We start from the raw sequence: 24,285 nt of genomic DNA on the forward strand, positions 1-24,285 counted from the left end.
GTCTTATTTATAAGAATACACACATTTATGTAAAAAAAATGAAGGGAAGTTTATTTGTGACGTTCAAAAAGACATTTTCTACTTCACATAGGAAGATAAAAGAACAAATGTTTCCTTAAAAATAAAAGGGTACATATTGTTTTGAGCAATGGAATGTGGTACAACCAACAGGCATAAATACATTTATTTCAATTTAGTACTAGTAAAAAAAAAAAAAAAAAAGAAAAGAAAGGAGGACTAGCAAACAACTAAACCAGCACAGCTGCAGTGTTTAGGTGAGTGTAACAAGGCAGGCTTGTAAAGGAGCACTTCCTAAAACCTAATACCACGACATCAGTCCATCAGAGGGTTTTTACACAGTACATCATCACAGCCTGCAGAGCAAACACAGACACTAGGACTAACGATACCGGAGCTGGCTGCCGCACTCCAATTCTCAAAGTCAAGCTAAGAAGCCGTTCACAACTTGAGCTTTTTCCGGCGTCCACGACCGTCTTGGGTTCCCTCTGACTTCCGTTTCTGGGCCTGGGTGAAGGGGAAGATTATTAGTGAAGATTTCCATGGTACAAAAACCCTTTCAGATAAATATCATGGTTTCGTTGTATATGGCATTACATAAATTATTATTCTTATGATTAGTTTAATGTCCTTTAACTGTACGCAAACAGCTGTTTTTTTTGGTGAAAAAATACTTTATTATAATGTCACAAATATTTCCTGATTTGATAGACACCTTAAATATTTAGATTGTATATATCTTTAATAACATGCGGCATAATTCAATACTGTATATAAGCAAACGTACGTCAGGTTTCATACCACAGTAAACCTTAAGACTGGTATACCGCTGCAAACCTATTCCTCAGCTACGATGCGATTATAAAACGGGATTTGTTTTTCTCAGTGTGACAACTTGCTACTTTTAAAACCATTTTTAATCCATTTCTAATGTTCCATAATTAAAATCAACTAATTTGGTTCCTAGCTTAGAATGTACCTACAATGCAGATGTTTACGTCGATTAAGTTTCAGCTGTAAGGAACGTGCGGCTCGACCTTACAAACTTATGACAGGCGATCATAATGTGGAGAATTGGGAGTCACATTTCGGATTATTGACTTTTCTGCATTGAGACATAATCTTTCAAGAGAGAACTGTGATGCATCTGAGAATCAATGTTTCCCCCCACCTCTATTGGGTATCAATAGTATCCAAATATCAATAAAACTTTTACATTTCTCACCAGTATCATAGAAAAATATTACTATAAACTTAAATGACTCAGTTGGCATCAATTAACAAGTAGCTTTCTCCTTGTGATAAAAGATTCATTTGTAACTTACCGATGCATTCTTCGGGCCCCGTTTCTTTTTCTCAGCCTTCTCCCTCTCCTCGAGCTCCATGTTCTCCCTCTCTATCAGTGTGATCAGGGTGTTGCATCGCCTCTGGAGCTCCTGCGCATTAACAAACATAATTCAGATTTACGGGCAACATTATTAAAACATCAATCACAAAAACAAAAACAAAAACGGGAGAAATATTACAGAGACGCTTAAATGTACCATGGCAGTCCTGGATTTGAGGAACCAGTCGAAGCGGAACTGAGGTGAGTTGCGGATGCACTGACGCAGCTCGTCATACACGCTCTCCTTGTCGAAGCCCAGCTTGTGAAGCATACAGATGAGGAAGCGGTCCTCCTCCTCTGTGTAGTTCTTCCCTTTGTTGGTGCCATAGGAGATACGGAGCTGATGGAAAGGAGCCTTGTAGCGTCCGATCTAGGCAAGGAGATGTGAAACATATTGAGGGACTGTTAATTAAATCAGGAAGAGCAGATAGTGTGAAGAACAGAATTAAGGGATCAGACTGACACTCAGAGTTAAAGTGTTTGACACAAAGCTGGATGAGATAGAGCCAATTAAGCGGTTTAATGAAGAACTTAACGGCCGAGTAGTCGACGGTCAGCTACCTTTGAATCCAGTGCTTTCTTTATGCTAATCCTCCTCTGGATCCTGGCCTCTCCTCTTTCTATCTGGGCCATGATCTTCTCGATATCCTGCAGCTCATTACAGCGCTCCCAGAATACAGCTGGAGGAACAAACACACACATGAAATCCGTGAAAATGTAAAAAGAAGTTTGGAGTGGTCTTTGAAACAGAGGATTTAAAAAAAAAAAAAAAAAGTGTCCTTACCAGAATATTCCATGACTTCTTCTGGAGTTTTTCCCTCAACCTCTCTGGCAATGTTCTCGATGTCATCTCTGCCCCACTTCTCATTCGCCTTGATGAACTGGTTGAAGTCGCGTTTGTTCCAAATAGTAAATCCCTGAAACAAAAAAGGTACAGATGATCAAAACATGCAGATCCACACACATTTAATTTTGACTTGCAGCATATTATCCACAGATTAATTGTATTTACCTGTTGCAGCAGGTTCTCCTTCTCCTCCAGCTCCTCCTCTGTGAGCGCTTCAGCCTCGTCAATCTTCGCCTGCTCTTCCTTCTGCATTTGGGCCGAATTTGGCATGTCTGGATTACGGGGAACCTAAAGAGAAGATGCCACAGACTGATTTAGAGACCTACTCCGACCAAATTTGGACAAATACTCTCGTCTTAAAAAAACACATATTTGTACCTTATATCCTATGGTCTTCCTGTAGAACAGAATTTCCTTTTCTAGAAGCTCAAAAAGACGCGGAGGGAAGAACTGGAAGTCCTGGACATTGGGCTGCTTGGGAGGACGAGGAGCCTGGGGAAGTCAAACAAACAAATGTTATGCCATGAGCAGGATAACATGCCACCCCAATGTGACTGCACATTCTGTTGCATTAATGCCTTAAATCCTGAGGGTGAGTATAAAGCAATCTGTCCGTACCTTGGGTGCTTTGGGCTCACTGACTCGCAGAGCTTCTCTGAAGTAGGCATCCACAGCATAATTGGCTTTCCTCTCTCTCTTGGGTGGCTCAATCCAGTTGGTAATGACCTGAGTGAAGAAGCAAAAGTAGAAAACATGAATGACTCAAAGGTACATGTTGTCATAATAAGGCAATTAGAGCTACTATTAGTAACTATTAGTCAGTCAGAAATGTCAAACACAAGCTGGTTCCAGCTTCTTAAATGAAAGTATTTGCGTCACATCTTTGTCAAGTTGGATATTAAATGACTTTTATTGTAATTTTTTATTGTGAATTGGACAAAATCTGGGTTATAGGAAATTGTAATGAGCATTTTTCAAAATATTTGACATTAAATAAACTAAAAGTTTTTCGTGACAATAATTGGTGGATCAAAATCAATGAAGATAATAATTTGTTGCAGTTCTAAAGGCGATTAAAGACTTAATACCAACACTGTTAGTCTTTTTACCTTTTTCTTCTCTCTATAGTCTTCCCCTTCGAATGTGTACACACTGCTGTTCTCGGTGTCCATTGTGAAGTTTCTCAGAGTGCTCTCGCCCAGTGAGGACAGCTTCTCCTTCATCTCCATAGTCTGGAATACATCAAGATCGGAGTGTTAAATGTACGGCAAAGTTAAAAAGTTGACACAAACCATAAAACACTGTCCCATAGATGTTCTTTGATTTCCCAGACTCACCTTCCTTTCACCTCTCTCCAGGATTGCATCAATGTCATCATCTGTGATCTCACTCTCTTTGGAAGCGAACACATGTGTGGCACCATGACGGATGATGGACAGCATCTCATCCTTGCCCAGCTTGTTAGCGCTAGGATCCACAAGTCTCCCTGTTGAACAAAAAACAAGATGGCTTAGCGGTTTACTTAAATCCACTCTGTACAAACATTTGACTTAAGGCTACTAATGAGACAGGAGCGACTGGTTACCTTGCTGGATGACGATGGAGTCCAGGCGAAGTTTCATCTCGGCCCTCTCCACAATCCTCTCCTCCACTGTGTTTTCAGTGATGAAACGGAAGACGCGTACCTGCTTCTGCTGACCGATTCTGTGAGCTCGGTCCTGAAATGAAGGATACGTAACTGTTGAAGTCAACGTGATACACCGCTCACTCCAATGTTACAGACAAGGAAACTCTGATTCTGTAACTCCTCACTCCTGAATGAGCAATACTAACCATGGCCTGAAGGTCGACTTGCGGGTTCCAGTCTGAGTCGTACAGGATGACGACATCTGCTGTAGCCAAGTTGATACCCAGTCCTCCAGCTCGGGTGCTCAACATGAAGATGAACTTGGAGCTGTTGGGCTCATTGTACGCGTTGATAGAGATCTGAAACCAATATGAAGATAAACTTAAGTTTTACTCATCTAATTTTATGTTTCCTGTGAAAAAATAAACAGATGGTAATCAGATGACACCTCCTTATTCAAGAAAACGGCACTGCACCTGTCTCTCCTCGTGTGGCGTCTGTCCATCCAGGCGACAGTAGCCGTAGTTCCTCCACATGCAGTAGTCCTCCAAGATGTCCAGCACCCTGGTCATCTGACTGAAGATGAGCACACGAGAACCTAGAAAGAACGAAGAACAGTTCTTAGACTGTCTGAAACAATCCATTATATGAATGTATAGATAGACCAGAGGTGGGTTTCAATCAATTCTGTCTGATCCAAGTCAAGTAAAAGATTACAAAACACTTGAGTATTTTCATTTCATCCCTCGAAACACTTTAAAAAAAATCATATTCTCCTTATCTTTTCCTGACTGAAAACTGTTAGCTGTTCCATCGAGTAATTCCCCTCTAATTCTCACACTACTATCTTCTCACAACATTTTACAACAAAAACAGAGGTAGAGGTTTGTCAAAAAAATGTATACAGATCTGTGTAGCTCAACATCTTCTTTCCAACCTCATTCAACATATCATGATTGCTCAGAAGGTGCCCCACCTTCACTTCACTACCTAACTGTATATAAAGTGGTTAAAAGAAGCTCCACTCTGAGCTACTTATACATTTTTACATGAGGAATAACAATGTAATAATGTCATACTTAATTACATACAGTATCAGACACAGGGGACATTTTTTGCAGAACTAAGGCTATTCATTTGATAGTTTAAATACATTAAGCTGATAATACTTCTGTACTTTTACTTAATTATGACTTTCAATGAAGTACATAAAATTAAGTAGTATATCTAACTGTAAATTCTATAAATGTAATGTAATAACATCATGGCCATCTACATACCCTGCTGTTTCATCTTGGGTAGCAGCTTGTCCAGCACCACCATCTTGCCGCTGTTCACTACAAGGTGGAGGTCAGTTGTGTAGGGGGGACCAGGCTCGGCGCCGTCAAACAGGTACGGGTGGTTGCAGCATTTCCTCAGCTGCATAAGCACGTTCAGCAGACGCATCTTGTCCATCTTGCCCGCAGAGTTCAGAATGTCAATGTCCTTCATCAGAATCTTAGTGTACCTGATGGGTTGTGACACGAATTAATATTACATACCTACAAGCAGCATCCAGGTTAATTCAAGCTGTTAAGACCAGAGAAGATGAGAGGTAATTTTACAGATGATGCTTACCACTCTCGCTGCATCTTACTCAGGCCCACATACATCTTGATCTCTTTCTTCGGTAGCAGAGTCTTCTCTACGTCGGCTTTTATACGCCGAAGCAAGAAAGGACGCAGTACCTACAGACAGAAAAGGCGAATGAAAAGAGTGCTATGACCTTAACACGAGCGATGCTGCTTAAAATGTACATGGTAGTTGGTAGGTGACATGAGGGGCATTTAATACATACGGTGTGAAGACGTTCGACCAACTTCTGATCACCCAAGCAGTTGTTTGTGTCAAACCAGGAGTCGAAGTCCTTTGGGGAAAAACGTAATTAGTGCCAGAATACCAACCACTTTTCTTTAAAACAACAGATTAGAATCAGGTCATTACAGAGATGAACTTCTGCTTGAGAGTGGCCCTTGTGGTTAAATTCTCTGTCAATATTGTGAATTCCAATGTGACTTTTACCTCTGCTGAGTTGAAGACGTCAGGCAACAGGAAGTTGAGCAGAGCCCACAGCTCGTGGAGGTTGTTTTGCAGGGGTGTTCCAGTCAGCAACAAGCGATTGGTGGTCTTAAATTCTCGCACAATTTCTGAGAGCTATATGGGGAAAAAAGTCATTTTTGCTTTATTAGCCAAGCTTGTAGAAGGTGTAAACAGGTGTAAAGATCCATTTGACTTCAGAAGCTGTCTGACCTTTGATTTTTCATTCTTGATCCTGTGGGCTTCGTCGATGACCAGGTATCTCCAGTTGAACTTCTTGAATACCGCCTTTTCAATGATGAGCATCTCGTAGGATGTCACACACACGTCCCATTCTCCAGGCAGCAGCACGTCTCTGATCAGGGCAGTCTGAAATCGCAGCAGAACCATTTTTGTTTTGTTATTTCAACCAACTATATTGTACACAGCTTAATATTGGTCTGAAGAGTATGACACAGAACATTTGCATATTAGTGCAAGCAAAAATTTTAATAAACAACCCTCAAAGAAGTTGGAAAAATTGGCTACATCCCTCAGTGACAGTTTCTCTACTCTACTAGGTTAATAATCAATTAAATAGCTTGAGTATTTCTTTACGGAAAAGAGTCAACATTCTCTTAAATGTGAATATTTTCTGGTTTCTTTCATTCTGTATAACAGTAAACTGCAATTTTACTGAAAGAAATTCAATGCCAGTTCAAAGATTACCACTGCAATCATCAGCCAATCATCCAGCGATGCCTCTAAACTGCTGATTCTGTACAAAAAAACTGTCTTGCAAAATGCAAACTAAAGTACTTAAGCTAAGATGTTGTATGGCTCACCAAACTAATTCAGCATAATAAAAAAGCACATTCATATCAACAAAACAGGAAACATTACAGTAGAATATCAATTCAAGGTGAGCATTTCCAGTTACGTCATGTGGCTTCTCAGACAATCACAATATTTTGACACAGCTTACCCTCTGTTCTCTGTCTCCTATCAGGCAGACCGCACGAAGTGAGGGCACCCATCTCTTGAACTCATTCATCCAGTTGTAGAGGGTGGACTTGGGCACCAACACCATGTGGGGACCAGGAATGTTTCTGTAGTGCTTCATGTAACCCAGCAGAGCAATAGTCTGCAGAGTCTTTCCCAAACCCTGTGAGTGTGAGATGGAGCAGTACATGTGAGGATGACAATATTGTGAGATAAAAAAAAAAAAAAATCATTGTTTCTCATCTTGAAAATCTAGGAGGTAACAGTTTTAACTTTGGCAAAATACTGACCATTTCATCGGCGAGGATGCCGTTGATGCCGTTCTCATACAAAGAGATGAGCCAGTTCAGACCACGGACCTGGTAGTCCCTCATTTTTCCGGTTTTGACGTCTAAAATAAGAGACAAAAAACCCATAATCATCACCTCTGCTGATCATATAGATTTACCCTATACTCTAGCTTAAATAAAACAGATTAATGCTTACAGGAGGGAGAATCATCGAAGCGAGTGCAGACATTAGTAGTCTTGGTGCTCTCGCTCAGAAGCTCTTCATCCTCTTCTTGCTCTGTGCGGCGATGGCGATTGCTGTCAAACACGAAAACAAACAATATGTCACACTAACAATGGGAGTAAACTTTCTAAAATTCAATAAACCTATTTACTTGGACGTTTACTCACTCTCCAGCCGACAGCAGGTTCTGTTTCTCATCTTTCTTGATGCGAGGGCGTCCAGGCTTCATCTTCAGAGGGGAGGTGGGGGTCTTCTGCGCGGCTGGTTGGATAAAATGAGCAAACAGCTCTGTTTGCTTCAACAGGTACTCAAATCTGTTGGTCCGGTCTGTTTGCTATACACACACAGGAAGACGGTCTTGTTAATTTATTTATCCAAGAACAAAGCGGTGAGCCAAGAAACTTCAGTTGTTAAAAAAAAATCAAAAAGGGCATTCTTACCACTTTCTCCTCATAACCCGGAATCTCTACTTTAGTTTTGGATGAGGAGGGGGATGCATCTTGACCATCAGGCCCAGCATCTGACGATGACTCTTTTCCAGCATCTGAAGAATCTGACTTCTCCTAGGGAGAAAAAAGTAAACAGAAAACCTCTAATTAGTCCAACAACAAGAGACAAGAACAGACTAAACAAACCATCAGGGATGCTCTGTGGACCCTAGAGCGGAAGTTAGAGGGAGACGCATGAAGAAAAACCTCCTGGCTATCATGGATGACATCTTCCCGGAGCACTATCACAAGTCTTTTGTCCCTGCTGCTATAACCATTGCTCTTAGTGGGCCAAAACAACTGGAGCACTAGTCAATCACTGCAGCCTCAGTCTTCTGCTCTACAGTCTCTGCATTATTAGAAACCCCTTCACACTGTTTTTTTGCTGCATTATATATTCCTACCACTGTTATTAGCTGAGTCTAGACAGCCAAAAAAGCAGGTTGATAATAATATTTCCTTTGGAAAGATTGGCATATATACAGAAAGTGAAACAAGTTATGTTTGAAAAGATCTGGGAACCATTTCCTGTTGTTATTAAATGTATGGGAGGGGAGGAATGAGCTCTACCTGATGAAACCTTCCAATACGGTTAATCTAAAAGCCTTAACTACATGTTTTGCGGATCTTTGAATGTCCAGAAGTTGGCTTTTAGTATGAGGTATCGTAGGCAACAAGTCCAGTTGCCAACGATACAGCACTTAGAATCTGATCTTGTACTTTTACTAAGGTTTCTCTGTATGGACTTAAAACAGTGTGTTTAATCCTATCGGATTTAGCTACAGTCCCTCAAAGTTGTATAGGATCTAAATGAAAACTTAACACAAACTGCAGCGGAAGCAGCATCCCTCCCCGGTTACAAGAGCCATAGCTGTCCCACTAAAAACAAAGACGCGGATGGGACAGCTGAACGGGCTGCTGCTCTCTAACCAACATGTTTTCACGAGTTTTTTCTCTCAAGGGTTATTCCTATCACAAGCAACTCGCCGGGTGAATCCAGCCTGGGGGTAAACAAAAGGCACGCTGGGACTTTCAATGGGACAATCGATGCGGGGCTAGCGGCGCTAAGCTAGTAGCCCGAGCGCTTATGAAACAGGCTGGCCTGTGTGCTGTAACGTTAGCTTCAGCCCCGAGTGGCTGGGACCGAGCTGCCGTTGTCATGAGCTAATGATAGCACCGCCACTGCTAGCTAACTAGCTCAAACAGTCCGTGTTAACACGGATAACTGAAAGTTTAACGTAGCGGTACTTGTGAAGGAAGTACGGATGGGTATCAAACAGGGGGTTTCGGAGGTTACGACTTTTGCGACAGGTCTGTGGAGGGTGTACGCGGCGCTGAGAGGAGACAATGCCCGGTTTAAACCATCTTACCTCCGCTCCTCCGGCTTCTTCAAGTTCAGTCTGTTCTTCTTCCCGCTGTTCCACGCAGCTTAGGCTTTCGGACATTTTAGTCGAATTAACACTTCGCCCCAGATAAATCGTCCGTTAATTGGTGCCTTATGTGATCCCGTATAAGAGTCGCTGAAGATTTGCCGAACTTTCTCCCGAAAAACGACAACTATCGTGTTGTTTATAATGAAAGACACACCGGTTGGTCATACAGGCAGCACGTTCGCGCTAGGAAGCTTGTTGTCGGGTACCCGCGTTCACAGCGCTCTATCGCGAGACTTGGATATGCTATCTTCAGGGACTGCTGGGAAATTTGTCGTGGACCTCTGTAAATTCATATTTTTTGATAAAGATGTGTTTAAATTCCCTTTAAATACTGGATTAAAGGAAGCAAAATACATAAAAAAAAAATCTTATACTACATAAAATGTAATTATACTATTATTGGTAGATAGCTTGTTTGGTTAAACCAGACAACAGTGTCAGCCTGACAATAAATAAAACAAGTCAGTGCATACATTGTAAAGTATATTGACTTTCCTTATTAAAAGTGGAAATAATTTAACTGCATGCAACAACCGAATGCAAGTTCTCTGAACTGTGCAATATAAACAGAATCTACTGTGCAATATAAACAAAATCTAATGCTTTTACATATATTTGCCAAGAAGATGATTATATTACATATAGTATAAAGTCTGAATCTGGGCTTGATTAAAAAAGTAACATTGGTAATAACTAATTAGGCCATTATACCATACTTAAGATCATTTAAAATTGTACGATAGCGATACCCTGTTGATCAGTCAACTAAGCATGTACATTTTGCATACATTTGTACACAGTTTAAATACATGTTTCAATGTATATCTTAATTAATTTGCAGTAATATATGAAGTCACTATTTGTTCCCCAATTACTATAACAATTCACTCGCCAATAGTCCTATTTTTTTAATTTTTTTGTTATAAGCTAAATTTTGTGGAAATAATAAAAATAAAAACAAAGAATATTTATTAGGGTTTTTCTATGATTTAATATTCTTATATATCTATTTCACGGTACGCATAGTTATATTTATTTTGCATGATAAACATTGTTGATACACAGATATACAACTGTATCTTTTCAATGCGGAATTTCAGGCAACTGCACTGTTGGTTTTGCAATTGAGAAAAGTCAAACGAATGACGGGGGGTACATGAATGCAGCACGTCGATTAAACAGAAACTGCTCAGAAATGACTCAGTACGTTTGTGAGAATGTTACATAATTTTAATTTAGTCGTTCAAAATGTCTTAAAGGATAATTTGCTGAGAACTACTGACTTTATTACCGGAAATTCATTAACTGCGTAACAGGCGCTGTTAAGACGAAAATTGCTTCACCTAAGGGTCCTACCAACATATCTGTCTACAGGAATGACGTCGGTGGTAGGTTAATCAGCTGATTTTGAGCGATCGAATGAACCAAAATAACACGGTTTTATCGGTCACAAGAGGTTTAACGTCTTCCCACAATTGACGATGTTCTGATCGGACACGGTTGACATGCGTTATTTGGGTAAGTACAGATCCCAGAGCTTCTGAATCGAGCGTAAACATGGCTGTATTTATGCTAAGTCAGAGGGACCTGTCGTTACACAGCTAATGTCTGGCCTGTTTCGGTTCTTTTGTTCATGTTTGCCGTTGTTGGGGGATTTTTCGTAACAATCGTCGCTATGGATCGCGACAACTGGCTCCGTTGACATAGTCGCATTTAGCATTTAGGAGATGTTTCAGCTACCGGACCTTTAGAGAAATCCGCTACAGTTAGCGTTAGCCTGCTAGCCGCCTAGCACATAGCGGTTGGTCGCTGTTGTTGGCGAGATAATGCCGGGGTCAGGAATACAGAAGTGTTACTAACGTGTAGTTGATGTAATATTACTTAATATGAGTGGTTATGCTAACGTTAGACATTAAGAAACAAACACAAATATCACATCATAGTTAACCGTCACACACTTTTAGTTTAGAAAATAACGCTAATGGCCAAAACTGAGATAAAAAATCCTGTGACAGCTGCATTGAAACCACCTCAACCATACAACAGGAAAACATATAAAAGAAATCACTTCATTTATGAATAAACATGTTTTTATTATGTATTTATTTTTTAAAAAGTGGTTATTTGGGTTCAGTGTGACTCGGTATATAAATAAAGTCATTACTGTGTAAGGAAAGCTTATTTTGCTCTACAGTTTTGACACTCATAAATTGAATGTGGTAGCCCGTTCAAAAGATTAGACAGTCAATTAGATGACTAATCAATGGGAAATGAATCTAGAAGAATTAAAACAAATATTTTCTCTTTATTTCCAATAAAAAGTGTTCAACTTTAAGAAGCACTTAATACTATTTCCTGACACCTTTGAGTCATATTAATTAAAGGTCTATCTTAAAAAGCATGATAATGACCAGTTCATCTCCAATTAGTCGACAATTCTAATTAATTTGTTGACATTTTGTGTGTTCCGCCACAGTGCGATTCCCCCCCCCCCCCGTTTTCTACACAGCTGTGCACAAAAAAAAACAACTTTAATTATGTTGTATGATTGTGCAATACGTAGAGGCTCAGTCATCAAATGGTGTGAAGCAACTCTGTCGTCTCAATAGTCCCATCAAAGCAAAGCCTGTGAGCTCTCATTCCAGTTGCAGCACATTGAAGCTGTGCGGTCTACCTGTGAATGCCTGTGCTTTTCAGTGAATGCGCACAGTGTGTGGACTCCGACGTTTGGAGTAGAAAGGAATCCATGGAACAATGGATTTTTGTTTTTGCACAACGAGGCACTGGTTTGACTTGTGTTAGTAGGACAAGTGCAAGTGTAACTGATAACAATATAAATATGCCCCATGACTGATTTATTTTACTGTTATCAAGTATGAGTGCAGAAGGTATGTCACCTTTTTTTTTTTTAACAAGTGTCATTATTTCCTACAGATTTCCATCATGGACAAGATTTTGGAGGGCCTCGTGAGCTCCAACCACTCTGTACCGGTGAAGAAAGCCATTGTGAAGAAGGTAGTGGAGGCAGCAGAGAAAGAGGTGACTGAGGAGCAGTGTCAGTCCCTGTTCACGCTCACCACCCGCCTCATCTTGCTCGGTGAAGATGCCTTCCAGAGGCAGATCGGCCTCCAGGTTTTGGATGCTTATGCGCGCTACCACCGCCTGGAGTTCGAGCGTTTCTTCAGCAAAGACTTTGTCCTTAGTCTTCTCCAGCAGGGCTACGGCCAGCTGGACCGCAAAGACCCGGCCATTATAGACTACATTCACTGCTGCCTGCGGCTGCTCATCAGCTGCCCCTCGGTGCTGGAGATCTTCAGCGTGATCCAGGTGGAGGTTTTGAGGATGGTGTGCGAGCGTCCGGAGCCTGCCCTTTGTGCCCGCCTGAACACCTTACTGTCAGACTTTGTGCAGTGCATCCCGAGGGATAAGTCTGGTGTTTTGTTCTGCCAGCAGCTGGTTAGGACCATCAGTTACTTCCACTGCTTTGCCAGCCAAGAGCGGGAGCTGAGAGAGTATGTAGGTCAGGTGACAAAGGTTAGCACGCTGCTGCAGAACATCTGGAAGGCTGACCCAGCAACGCTACTACCTTCACTGCAAGAAGTCTTCGCCATTATCTCTTCCACAGGTGAGACTTCTTCCCCTTTCCTTCCTTCCTTTACTCAGTGGCAGTGATAAATGGGATTGCATTTTAAGTAGTAGTTCAAGATATGAACACATTGAGGTTTAAACCATAGGCTTATGTTGCCTACCAGTAACGGAAAAAGAGTATTTGGCAGCATGAAGCCTAGACTTATACCCTTTCCCTCGATACATCTTGGCTTTATTACCAGGTTTTAAGAGCACGATTGAGCACCCAGGAACGGTTTCCCACCTTGTTTTAATTTTGGTATTTCAGGGCCCTGCCAACAGATGACTTTGATCCCTTGGCTTAGTTCTCTCATTTGTATAGGTTGGACGTTCATCCAGCAATATTCAGTAATACTGGCACACTGATTTTGGAGGTAGTGGCCTTGTTTTACACACTTTTTTATCTCTTATTGCAAGTGCCTTTTTAAATCTACTGATTCAAAGAGTGTGTTTCCCCCGGGGGCAAACACTGATAAAGCATTTTGGGAGGAAGCTGAGTTCCATCTCCTGCCGATGGTACATTTTAGAGATCTCCTGAGCCTACCGTGCCGTGTTGCAAGCGAGTGAACTGTGAAGCAGCACAAAATAAACAAACAGCAGGCAGCAGTTTCAATTGAGTGGCCGTATTGACAGCATGCGCCAGTGAGCGATGCAGGCAGAGCCGCTGTGGGCTGTAAGGTCACCCTGCCTCCATTTCCGTGACAATTTTCGATGAACTACGCTTTCTAAAGTTTTTCTTCATGCTGGGAAAGTTGCTGTCAAATCCAGATCTGCTCTCCTCTTCACTTATTTTACACAATCGCTATATACACAAACACAGTATACAAAATACAGGACATTTTGCTACAAAGTTGTTAGAAGTTTTCTGTTTTCTCTCTACAAACTTTGTGAAGCATAGACTTTGGGGTGCAGCTAATGTTTTTGTTATTAATTAATATGTAGATTATTTTCTTGATGAATCAGTTTGTTATTTGGGCTTCATTTTTAAATTTGCTGTCATAGCGGAGTAGATAAACCAGTAAATATTTACATTTAAGAGAATTTTTACCTTTTTTTTTTTGTAGATCATCAAAATAGTTGGTGATTAATTAAGTAGGTGACAACTAATCGATTGATCGTATTCAGCTCTACTAAGGATGGTTTATAGTTTTGTTTCATTTTTGAGGCCTAAGTTTTTGGTGATGTTGCGCTACATTATACCCCAATTGTAAACTTTGAGTTCAAATTCCCCTTTGTACCCCTGACGTACTGATATAGAAAGAAAAGTTAGGCTTGTGTAATTATGACGCATTTCTACCAGTGAATTTTTATTTTTACATGTTCTTTTTGCAGACCCCTCCTTTGACCCATCCATCGCTCTGGCCAGCCTGGTCCAGCACATCCCAGTCCAGATGATCACAGTGCTCATCAAGAGTCTCACCACAGACCAAAACGTCAAAGATGCAAGCATGACTAAAGCACTCTGCAGGTAACGTCACGCACCTTATCATCCAGGAAAAAATTATTTGATTTATGTGCATCATTTACGCCCCACATAATCTTCACCTGTCTCTCCAGGATGATTGACTGGCTGTCTTGGCCTCTGGCCCAGCATGTTGACACTTGGGTCATTGCTCTACTTAAAGGACTGGCTGCAGTTCAGAAGTTCACTATCCTCATAGATGTTACTCTGCTTAAGATTGAACTGGTTTGTATTGAGAACTCACAAACTCATTTTGATTTATTATGAACCTCAGGAAGAGAGATTTTATGCATCTTGTAGAGCTACACACATGTTGGACTGCAGTAATAATCAGACTAGATTGCAGACATTTTTTAATATGGCTTGTGAAATGACTCATTTGAATTATTGAAGCAGCTCCCCAGACAATATGAATGTTTTAGTGACATAAAGATTTGTCTTTTAACCCGTAGGTATTCAGTCGTCTGTGGTACCCCCTCGTGCGGCAGGGGGCGCTAGCTGTGCTCTCCCACATGCTGCTGAGTTTCCAGCACTCTCCCGAGGCCTTCCATTTGGTAAGGGATCTCCTGACTCCTCACAGACCATTTCCCCCTCGTATGGCCACTTTATTGGTTTTCTCATTTTCGTCTCTTCTGGCTTAAATTACTTCAAAGCTGCATAGACTTCTTTTCCCAGAACCCCAGGCTCGGCACCGCTCTGCCACTAATGATGTGTGAAACACTTAAATGCCGAGCAATGGCCCTTGAGTTGGCCGATTTCATTAGTATCCAAAAACATGAATAGTCTCAGAAATACTCTGTTAATGAGACGGAACACGGGCATCCCTTTTTTGCGAATCCCCTCCGGCTGACTGTGCTGTAGATTTGTACGATTAATATCAGCGGTGGTACCGTTCAACGTTCTCAACAGCACAGTGTCCTCAACTTTTATTCTTTGATCTTCACCCCACCCTCTCTTAGGTTGTTCCACACGTGGTGCATCTAGTCAACTCCTTGAGGACAGACGGTCTCTCCACCAGTAAAACTTTCTTGCTGCAGTTCACTGAGCTCATACACTGCATGATGTACCAGTACTCCGGCTTCCCTGACCTCTATGACCACATACTAGAGGCCATCAAGGTAAAAGAGTGGGGGACACCTCACATGAAAAAAATGTTCACATAAACACAAAATAAAAACATACATTCATGAGGTGTAGATATATCGATATTGTTGATCACCACCATTGTATAAATAAAGCAGAGTTCGTTTTGCCTCTCGTGCTTCTTATGTCTGTTTATGCAGCTGACCATTTCAAATTGTCTTCTCAGGATCTCCCGAAACCCAGTGAGGACAAGATCAAGTTGGTGTTGAACCAAAGTGCCTGGACCTCCCAGTCCAACTCGTTCGCCTCGGGTCTTCTGAGGCAAGCTGGGAAGTCTGAGACGGGCAAGACCGGCCTGGTCAACCTTGGGAACACCTGCTACATGAACAGCATCATCCAGACCCTCTTCATGGCCACAGAGTGAGTCGCGCATGCACACACAACACACGCTTGTCACATTTGTATACTATATTCTAAAAAGACATCAACATGAACAGTCTGACCGTAACTTGGTGGGGTTTTTGGTTCAGTTTCAGGCGGCATGTTTTATCATTACCTCTAAATGGCTCCAACACGCTCATGAAAAAGCTCCAGCTGCTCTTCGCATTCCTTGCACACACTCAGGTTAGTGTTGTCCACTGCAGTAGATAGCGCAGAAGAGTCTCGCTGATGACAGCAACAATTGATTTCCAAGTTTGTGTGTGCGGTGCATGTGTGTTTCCTGTAGAGGGCAGCATACGCTCCCAGAAACTTCCTGGAAGCTTCTCGGCCTCCCTGGTTCAACGTGGGCTCTCAGCAGGACTGTTCCGAGTACCTCAGATTTCTTCTGGACAGGTACAGTCGCACATCAAGCAGATCATGTCAGTCAATAGAGATAAGATTGTGTCGTGTGAGCGTTTCAAATTTTAAAACATAAAATGCCTTTTCCTTTACGGTTCCCCTTTGCAAGATGATTTAAAATCATAATCAAAATCTAAAACGTTTTACCCTGTTCACCATTCTATGTCTGAAAATGTACATAATTTAACAATGCATGTCTTTGGAGGCCAGTCCCTAAAAATCATTTTCTTCTCTCTCTGTCTGAGTAGTAAATATGCGCATCTGTAGCACTTACAAACACCAAACTATCCAGTATAACTCCTATCTATATTGTGAAAGTTTTTTGAAAACTGTTTGTTTATATATCATTGATATAAAGAAATATATTATTATTGATTATTATCAACTGGGGAAGTTTAGTAGAAGTAATATCCATCGGTTAACATTTTTACCAAATTCAACTGCATTGCCCTATCTTAAGAGCACAGCGCGTATAAAGCATTCTCTAAATGATGTGACTGAGGGCTTTTCGTTTCAAAGGAACATACGTGGTACCCTATGACAGCAGTGACACTAATTAAAATCAATTGCCATTTGCTTTTTCACCTCTTATGTTGGGTGTCCCTGTCTGTTAATCTCAAGGTTACATGAAGAGGAGAAAACCATTCAGGTTCTTGAATCAGCTAAGCCAAAGATCGCCTCCGCTGTTGACACAAGCAGCAAAGACCCAACAGGTCAGACTTCTTCTCCAGACGTGGGCCAAGAATTCTCTTTGGATCCAGCCGAAACCAAACCTGGGACTGACGAGAGGACTTTGATAGAAACGATGTTCGGTGGGAGTCTGATCACAGGTATTCGCTGTTTGCAGTGTAACTGCATCTCTGAGAAAGAGGAGCCTTTTACAGACCTTTCTTTGGCCTTCTGTCCTTCTGCCACCTCTCAGGGCAGCCCTCAACCCGAGGGGCCCTCAGAGGAGCCCAAGGTTCTCTGTCAGGGATCTGTCAATGGTGGCAGTGAAATTCCTGAGCCAGGCTCGGTCAAATCCCCGGCTAGCAACGTCCATTTTGTGCCAGCGACAAATGAGCCTCCCCTCTCTGTGCCTGACCTGGTGAATTATTTCCTGGCTCCAGAGATCCTGGACGAAGAGAATGCCTACTTCTGTGAGAAGTGTAGCTCCCTCCAGCGGGCCGAGAGGACCCTGAAAGTGGTGTCGGCGCCTGAATACTTAATCCTCACCCTGCTGCGATTCTCATATGATGCCAAATGCCATGTCCGGAGGAAGATCCTGGAAAACGTCACCATCCCGCCACTCATGAGACTTCCTGTACATGCCCCCTCAAGGCCTACACAGTGTTCCTCTTCTACCTCCTCCCCGCTGCAAGTGGATTCTCCCGAGAGCAGCGAGAATCTGGCAAAGAAGCTCAAACCGTCTCAAAAGGATGAGGAGGAAGAGGAGAAGGAGAGGATAGATGGATCGGAGCACACACACAGAGGAGGAGAGATGTCAGTCCAGTCAGTGCCCTATGTCCTCAGCTCAGTGGTGATGCATTCTGGCGTGTCGTCCGAGAGCGGCCACTACTACTCTTACGGTCGCAACATAAACGGTGCAGATGGAGCACAGCATCCGGCCAATCACTTCGCCCTCAAGGAGGATTTGGGAAACGGCCCGGCCGAGTGTAGCCTCTCCACTTGCTCAGCGCTCTCAATTCCTCCTGAACAAGAAGACAAACTCCCCAACAGTAGCCAGGAGGCGAGAGATTGGCTCCTGTTCAACGATAGCAGAGTGACATTCTCATCCTTCCAATCAGTGCAGAACATCACTAATCGCTTCCCCAAGGACACAGCTTATGTGCTCATGTACAGGAGACAGGAGCTACCGGGGCAGAGCGTAAATGGCGGACTGATGGCAAATGGAATGAGAGTGAGTGCTGAGCCTCCGCTGCAGAAAGATCTACTGGATGCTATAATCAAGGACAACAAGCTGTATTTACAGGTATGAGGGGGGGGAGGTTGGAGAACAAACATAGTCTCCCACATACACATCATGTTACCATTTGAATTCAGCCTCTATAAAATTGTACCAATAAATGCAAGCCAAGTATGAGGTGATTAGCATTAGATCACGAGTGTAATCCACTGCTAAGAATTTCAGTGGATATTTTGGCTGAAATGCCGTGCCTGTTTTCATGCTTTACACGCATTTGATGTTTAACACCATTTACCGCTAACCCCTCTAAGTGTGAGGTTGTTACGGGAGTCGAGAACCGTGCAGGATTCTCTCAGGTGGAAAGAAGCTGAGGGAAAACAGACAGTACTTTCACAGATAACTAAGAGCCTGCACAGTATGGCAGACTTTTTTCTTTTTTTTCTCTCTCTCTCTTCGACTGAACTCGAAGCCAAATCTGAGCCGTCCTGTTACAAGACGTGAGGTGTAATTTCACGAGTCATTGAACAGTGCAGTATTGAGTTGACTTTCCGGTGCGCTTGTATAAAGTGACGGGAGTAAATCACCTCTAGGGGGTGCTGTAATAATGTTAACTGGCAACACTGATGCACTCTCAGTCACGCAGACATCCGCCAGTGCTCTTTCACGTAGCACAGGTTAAGTTTTTGTTTTAGTTTACACCTAAAGATAATCTAACGTGGAATTATTTCTCGTTCCTCACTGCTGTCAACAGGAGCAGGAGCTCAACGCCCGGACCCAAGCTCTGCAGGCCCCTTCATCTTCCTGCTCATTCAGGCCCAACGGTTCAGATGACAATAACCCACCGGGGAGCTGCGGCCCATCTGGTGGTGGTGGAGGAGGGGGAGGGGGCTTCAACACCATTAGCAGACTGGTCTTCTGAAAGAAAAAAATGCGGCGGGAAACTCAGATGAACTGGCCCTGAGGGAGTCCTGAACTGTCATACCTTAGATGCGATGTGCATATAACCTCGTAAAAAAGAGCACTGAAATGAACTGAACACACACACACACACACACACAGAAACACACACGTGGAGCATATGCACTGATTTTGATCTTAGGTTTGATTTTCTTTTCAATTCATATAGTTTGATTATAACAATCTTTATACAACATTTTCAAAATTCTTATTTATTTTGATTATTTTTTGTGATCTCAACATTGTAATCTTTCATTTATCCTCATCATTTTAAAACTTGAGGTACAATTCTGTTTCCAACAAAGCGAGGATGCTGTGTAAAACATAATCTAAATTAGACTGTGACTCTTTCGTAATCCTTATTTACATAAACTCACTCGAAGACACTACACCGACGATATCTTTGACGCTTTAGTTCACCGTCATTTGGGTTTTTTTTTTTTTTATTCATATATCTGCTTATTCTGAATTTGATGCCAGCAACACATTTCGAACATGTTTGGACAGGAGCAACACAAATATGAGAAAGCTATGAATGCTCAAAAAACACCCGTTTGGATCATTCAACAGGTAAACAGCTTAAGTGGTGAGAGGTCGTGGTATCGTGAGTGGGTGTGAAAGGGGCATCTTCAAAAGGCTTAGTCATTCAATAGCAAAGGATGGTGTGAGGTTCACCACTTTGTGAAACGCATGACTGTGTAAAAAATATTACTACATGGGCTCGGGAACACTTTGTTAACTGTAATCGGTAAAAGCACTTCATTCGGAAATGTTTGCATTCTGTTTCTAGTTACGTTTTACACAGTATCACATCCTTTATGGAATCGGGGACGTACAAAATACTCATTGACAAAAGTGTGCTCTCTCTCCTTCAACAGAAAGAAACATGGCTACATATAATTGGATCGAAATAACTCCATACATGATAAATATTTAAAACTTGGTTCAGTTTAGAACATGTTCATATCATCTTGCCTGTCAGAGTGTTTATTATATTACCTCACACACAGACACACACGCAGACATATGCAAATACATGCATGTGCAGTGCACAGTACACAAGAAAGCATTCAACTGTAAGATAAAGAGACTGTTTTGATTCGTCATAGTTCTGAACACACAGCTCACAACCTTTTGTTGACTTTTCTGATTTGCATGCAGCTTTCCTTCACGAGCTGTGGAGTTTGTTTTTCGAGATGTTTGAATCTTTCTCGGCGTGTGCTTTGGTGTTTTCTAAGTTTCATATCCCATGCAATAAATGTACATATGACTTAAAAATATCGTTCTGCAGAATCATGGAATACAAAACTATATGTGGAAACCTGTTTCCAAGATAAAGGCATTTTTAATATGATTATTATTTAATGCTGTTCTACCACTGAAGGATAACTACATCGGTAACTGCTACATATTTGACAGGAGTGAACTGTTTGATGGCATATTTTAATGTATTCCTCTGATCTGACCATTCAGGGAGACTTGTCTTCATGCTGATTTTTATGTGCCTTTTGATATTTAATGCAGATTTTTGAAGAGGACTTTGTTAGCTGGAATGTGTTAATATTCATGATGGCTTCACTTTTCCTAGAGTAAAAGCAAATCAGTGTCTGTTTTACTGTCTAACACCACCAGGCAGACAATTTAAGGTGATGTTTTTTTAAAGTGGTGTAAAGTGGCAAAGAGGTGGGCAGATGTTGGGGGGACTAAACTCTAAATGTAATAGATAACACGAATAAGAAATTATGACTATTAAAAGGAAATTAATAAATACTCAACTGAGCAATGGCGAGACAAAGCAGCGGGTGTTCTGTAGAAACCTAAAATACCAAAGGTTGTTTAGTGTGTTGTTATGCTCAAGTGTACCTCAATGTCTGTGTCACCTTGCGTCTCCACTGCAGAGAATATATTGACCACTAGGAGTCATCTTTAGTACTAGGCCTCCACTTGAATAGATCACCTGCTGTACATAATTTATATTCTTCCTTGCAGTATATACAGACCCTGACATCACCGGTGCCGGGTAAAATATTACATTTTCTTACCAATTAAATAATTCAAGCTGAAAATGGTTAAATGTTCGATTCAGTGCACTGTTGTCAATTTGATACAGCAAACCTCAAGAATTCCACTCAGAAAAACATGCAAGTGTTTGGTATGTGAGTGACTTTGTTGATTAAAACAACTACAGAACCGTACATTGTTGCATAATTCGTCGAAACGAGCACACGCATCATCCCATTTCTGCTTTGATTGCAAAATGGGTTTTTTGCACGAATGGAAGTGAGCATAAACAGCAGCAACTGAAAAGAGAACTAGGAAATCACGTGCAATCACATACTGTGCCCACAGACATAGGACAAATGTCAAGTATGATGTTGAATAGCAGATTATCTGCAATGGTGCCATTTATTAGTAATCAGCAATTGATATGGTAAAAACTACTGCAGTAGCACTAAAGCTTTCAAAGGGCATTTGGAAGGGAAGAAAATCAATCATTCTCAATTATTAATCAACCAAACCATTACTTTTCTCCTCACTTTTGTTCAAGTGTTAACTCCTGGGAACAGTATGACATTATATTTCACTCTTTTAAGTGTAATGTCATGTTTGGATTGTATCAGATTTACACTAGGTTTAGGTTTCAAATGTTGCATACTGTGTGTGCACATGTACATTTGGCAGGACAGGAGATAAGGCCTGGTTTGTTCTTTTACTGTGGGTACAAATGACTTCCGCACTGCAACAAGAGACAACACTTAAGACACAGCTTCACACACACACACACACACACAAAGGCCAATTAGACATAACAATTTCATGAAACCCCGATGCATCAAGAACACGGCATACAAAGCCTCTTACTGTTGTAATACGTTGTACTAAATATATGGTATCATGACAAAGAATTCACCCACTGGGATCAGTGTATCGTGTCTATACAGCCTTTAATTGCTCCCTATTTCCTCATCAATACAGTGGCTGTTGAAAGAGGTAATGTGCCTGTGTGCAATGGCAAAGTCATTAATCATGGACTAACAGGGAACATCCTTTGGGGGAAGTGTTTACCATTACAATAGCATTCCAATAAGATTCCTGAGATACCATTCTAAGTCTGAGGGAAGCATGCGTTTGCCAGTGGATTAGACCAGTTGTAGATGTTCAGTTCAATATATTGATCAGATATGGTAAACCAGATCAATATTAGACTAAGAAGTGTAACCTTTTTCTTCCCATTATGTTGTTTGGCAGAAGCTGTAAAACACTACTGATTTATACATCTTAGAATACAGTTTATAATAAAATCTTTCCCAGCTTAGTTTGAAGGCCATGTTAATAATGTAAAAATATAGAAAATAGAGTGTTTTTGTGAAATAATTGTGTCAAGTGTGCAGTGTGCTTCTTACTATAATACTAAGATCAAATGGTACTATGGCGCGTTTCCTTCAAGGAACAATCACGCATTGTGGATAGTGTAGTTCAGACGTGCAGACGTTTTCGGGACCTCTCCTTTTCACAGTGAAGTGGGTCGTTTCTTTGTCCTTTCTTCAGCTGACTGGGGCCACTTTTTGTATTCACCCAGAGGCGCTCATAGCGCTACAACATCATGTTTCATCTATGAAACCGCCCCTACGGTCATTTGTTGTTTAGTGGGACGGAACACAAACGATTTTTGGACTACATGTCCCATGGTTGACGGGTTACAGTTTTCCCTGCACGCCGCCGCCTGCCCATTCCGTCCTCCAAAACGACTATTAAAGTGCGCGGAGCTACAAGGATGCAGCATCCGGTGGGAGGTTTCAAAACAAAATTCTCAATCAGAAACGTGAAGAGATATTAGGGATGCAGTGTGCGTTATTAACATGAAAATAAAAATCGAATGAAGATTCTGTGATCCACAATTAAAATACACGTGTTCTTTAAATTGAATAAAATAGCGATAGATAAATGGCACAGCTAGCCATCATTTAAAAAAAACAAAAACATTACACAAATGGGCATTGGTAGTTGTGGCTGCTAAATTTTGGACAAACAAATACTGAAATAGAAATCCACACGTAACTCACTTTAATTCGCTTAACATCAGTGCGATAGCCGTTAACTGACGTGCCGAACAAGCGCAGTGTTTTGAAAGCAGGATCCCTTCACTTCCGGCTTCTTGTCGTTCTTGCCCGTTAGCTTGACGCCGCCATGTTCCAGAGGAGGGTGAGTTGAGGGAAAGACGGAGCCACCCTGTCAATCATAATTAAGGAACCATGGGAGTAAACTGGTAGGGAAGCTCGGTGAAACCACTGTGTTTACGGTGAAGATTGTTTTAATTTTACGCCAAAAAAACCCGACAACTATGCACCGGCACACTGTGGGACGTCTACATCTGATCTCGCCAACTGGGAATCGCTCCACTTTGACGGGATTTAGCATGAAGCGTTACATATAACAACAAAAAAAAAACTTAGCGACTTTCAGTTGCCTGCGCCTGGTTTTTTTTTTTTTGCCCCCACGGCGTTCCAGTTTGAACAAATTACACAAGTCACCGTTGATATTTGTACAAAAGGCGGTGCCGCGGAGGTTTTTATTAACTCCAAGCTCAGGATATACCCGCTTATTTGACTACAACTCGTGGAAAAATCTGGTCTGTGCATTTCAGAGTCCTGCCTTGTCGGCGAGTCGACTTTCGAAGGAGGAGTGACGGTATTTATCGCTGTTACAAACACTACATTTGAACTTTTTTTTGAAATCTCTCTATATATTTGAACTTCGCCGCTTGAGCTTTCTGTTGTTTTCTTTTCATTTTTTTCCCCATCAGGTACGAGAAGACACTCCCGAAAAACACAAAACGAAGCCAAACACAAATCTCCGCTCAAACTCCGGGGAGAGCAAGAAAGGAGCAGATATGAGCGGGGGAGATGTGGTGTGCTCAGGGTGGCTGAGAAAGTCTCCTCCTGAAAAAAAGTTGAGACGTTACGTAAGTGCACCTTATATCCAATCTGCTACCCTGTAAAAAAGCAACCCGACAGACTAAATGTGCCAGCTTTACCTTGG

The 24,285-nt window shown here is 41.6% G+C and overlaps 3 protein-coding genes across 5 annotated transcripts in view; 2 read left to right on the top strand and 1 right to left on the bottom strand.

The window, feature by feature from the left end:
* Nucleotides 1-30: 30 nt before the first annotated feature.
* smarca5 (SNF2 related chromatin remodeling ATPase 5) lies at nt 31-9,591 on the bottom strand. The gene is made up of 24 exons (XM_030423176.1): nt 9,308-9,591; nt 7,890-8,012; nt 7,617-7,783; nt 7,423-7,523; nt 7,227-7,327; nt 6,920-7,099; nt 6,169-6,324; nt 5,941-6,072; nt 5,717-5,785; nt 5,497-5,606; nt 5,160-5,386; nt 4,356-4,477; nt 4,086-4,238; nt 3,838-3,970; nt 3,590-3,738; nt 3,362-3,484; nt 2,871-2,978; nt 2,631-2,744; nt 2,418-2,540; nt 2,190-2,322; nt 1,967-2,085; nt 1,563-1,775; nt 1,344-1,454; nt 31-525 (listed from the first exon to the last, which is right to left on the bottom strand). Exons 1-24 carry the CDS (start codon nt 9,380-9,382, stop codon nt 460-462), a joined length of 3,108 nt encoding a protein of 1,035 aa, XP_030279036.1. The 5' UTR covers nt 9,383-9,591; the 3' UTR covers nt 31-459.
* A 976-nt stretch (nt 9,592-10,567) lies between these two features.
* Nucleotides 10,568-21,440, top strand: usp38 (ubiquitin specific peptidase 38). Its single transcript, XM_030428837.1, has 11 exons — nt 10,568-10,888; nt 12,305-12,995; nt 14,330-14,465; nt 14,555-14,684; nt 14,912-15,013; nt 15,419-15,577; nt 15,769-15,962; nt 16,073-16,166; nt 16,270-16,376; nt 17,004-18,354; nt 19,040-21,440. The coding sequence occupies exons 2-11, from the start codon at nt 12,314-12,316 to the stop codon at nt 19,205-19,207; spliced, it is 3,123 nt and encodes a 1,040-aa protein (XP_030284697.1). The 5' UTR covers nt 10,568-10,888; nt 12,305-12,313; the 3' UTR covers nt 19,208-21,440.
* A 2,014-nt stretch (nt 21,441-23,454) lies between these two features.
* gab1 (GRB2-associated binding protein 1) overlaps nt 23,455-24,285 on the top strand; it is a 53,726-nt gene continuing 52,895 nt past the window's right edge. For all 3 annotated transcript variants that reach the window (XM_030419751.1, XM_030419790.1, XM_030419848.1), the window contains exons 1-2: nt 23,455-23,934; nt 24,050-24,208. In XM_030419751.1, the coding sequence (XP_030275611.1) occupies nt 24,137-24,208 (72 nt within the window). In that variant the 5' untranslated portion in view covers nt 23,455-23,934; nt 24,050-24,136. The remainder of the gene's footprint in view (nt 23,935-24,049; nt 24,209-24,285) is intronic.

Source organism: Sparus aurata, chromosome 1, assembly GCF_900880675.1.
Source record: "Sparus aurata chromosome 1, fSpaAur1.1, whole genome shotgun sequence".
Classification (NCBI taxonomy): domain Eukaryota; kingdom Metazoa; phylum Chordata; class Actinopteri; order Spariformes; family Sparidae; genus Sparus; species Sparus aurata.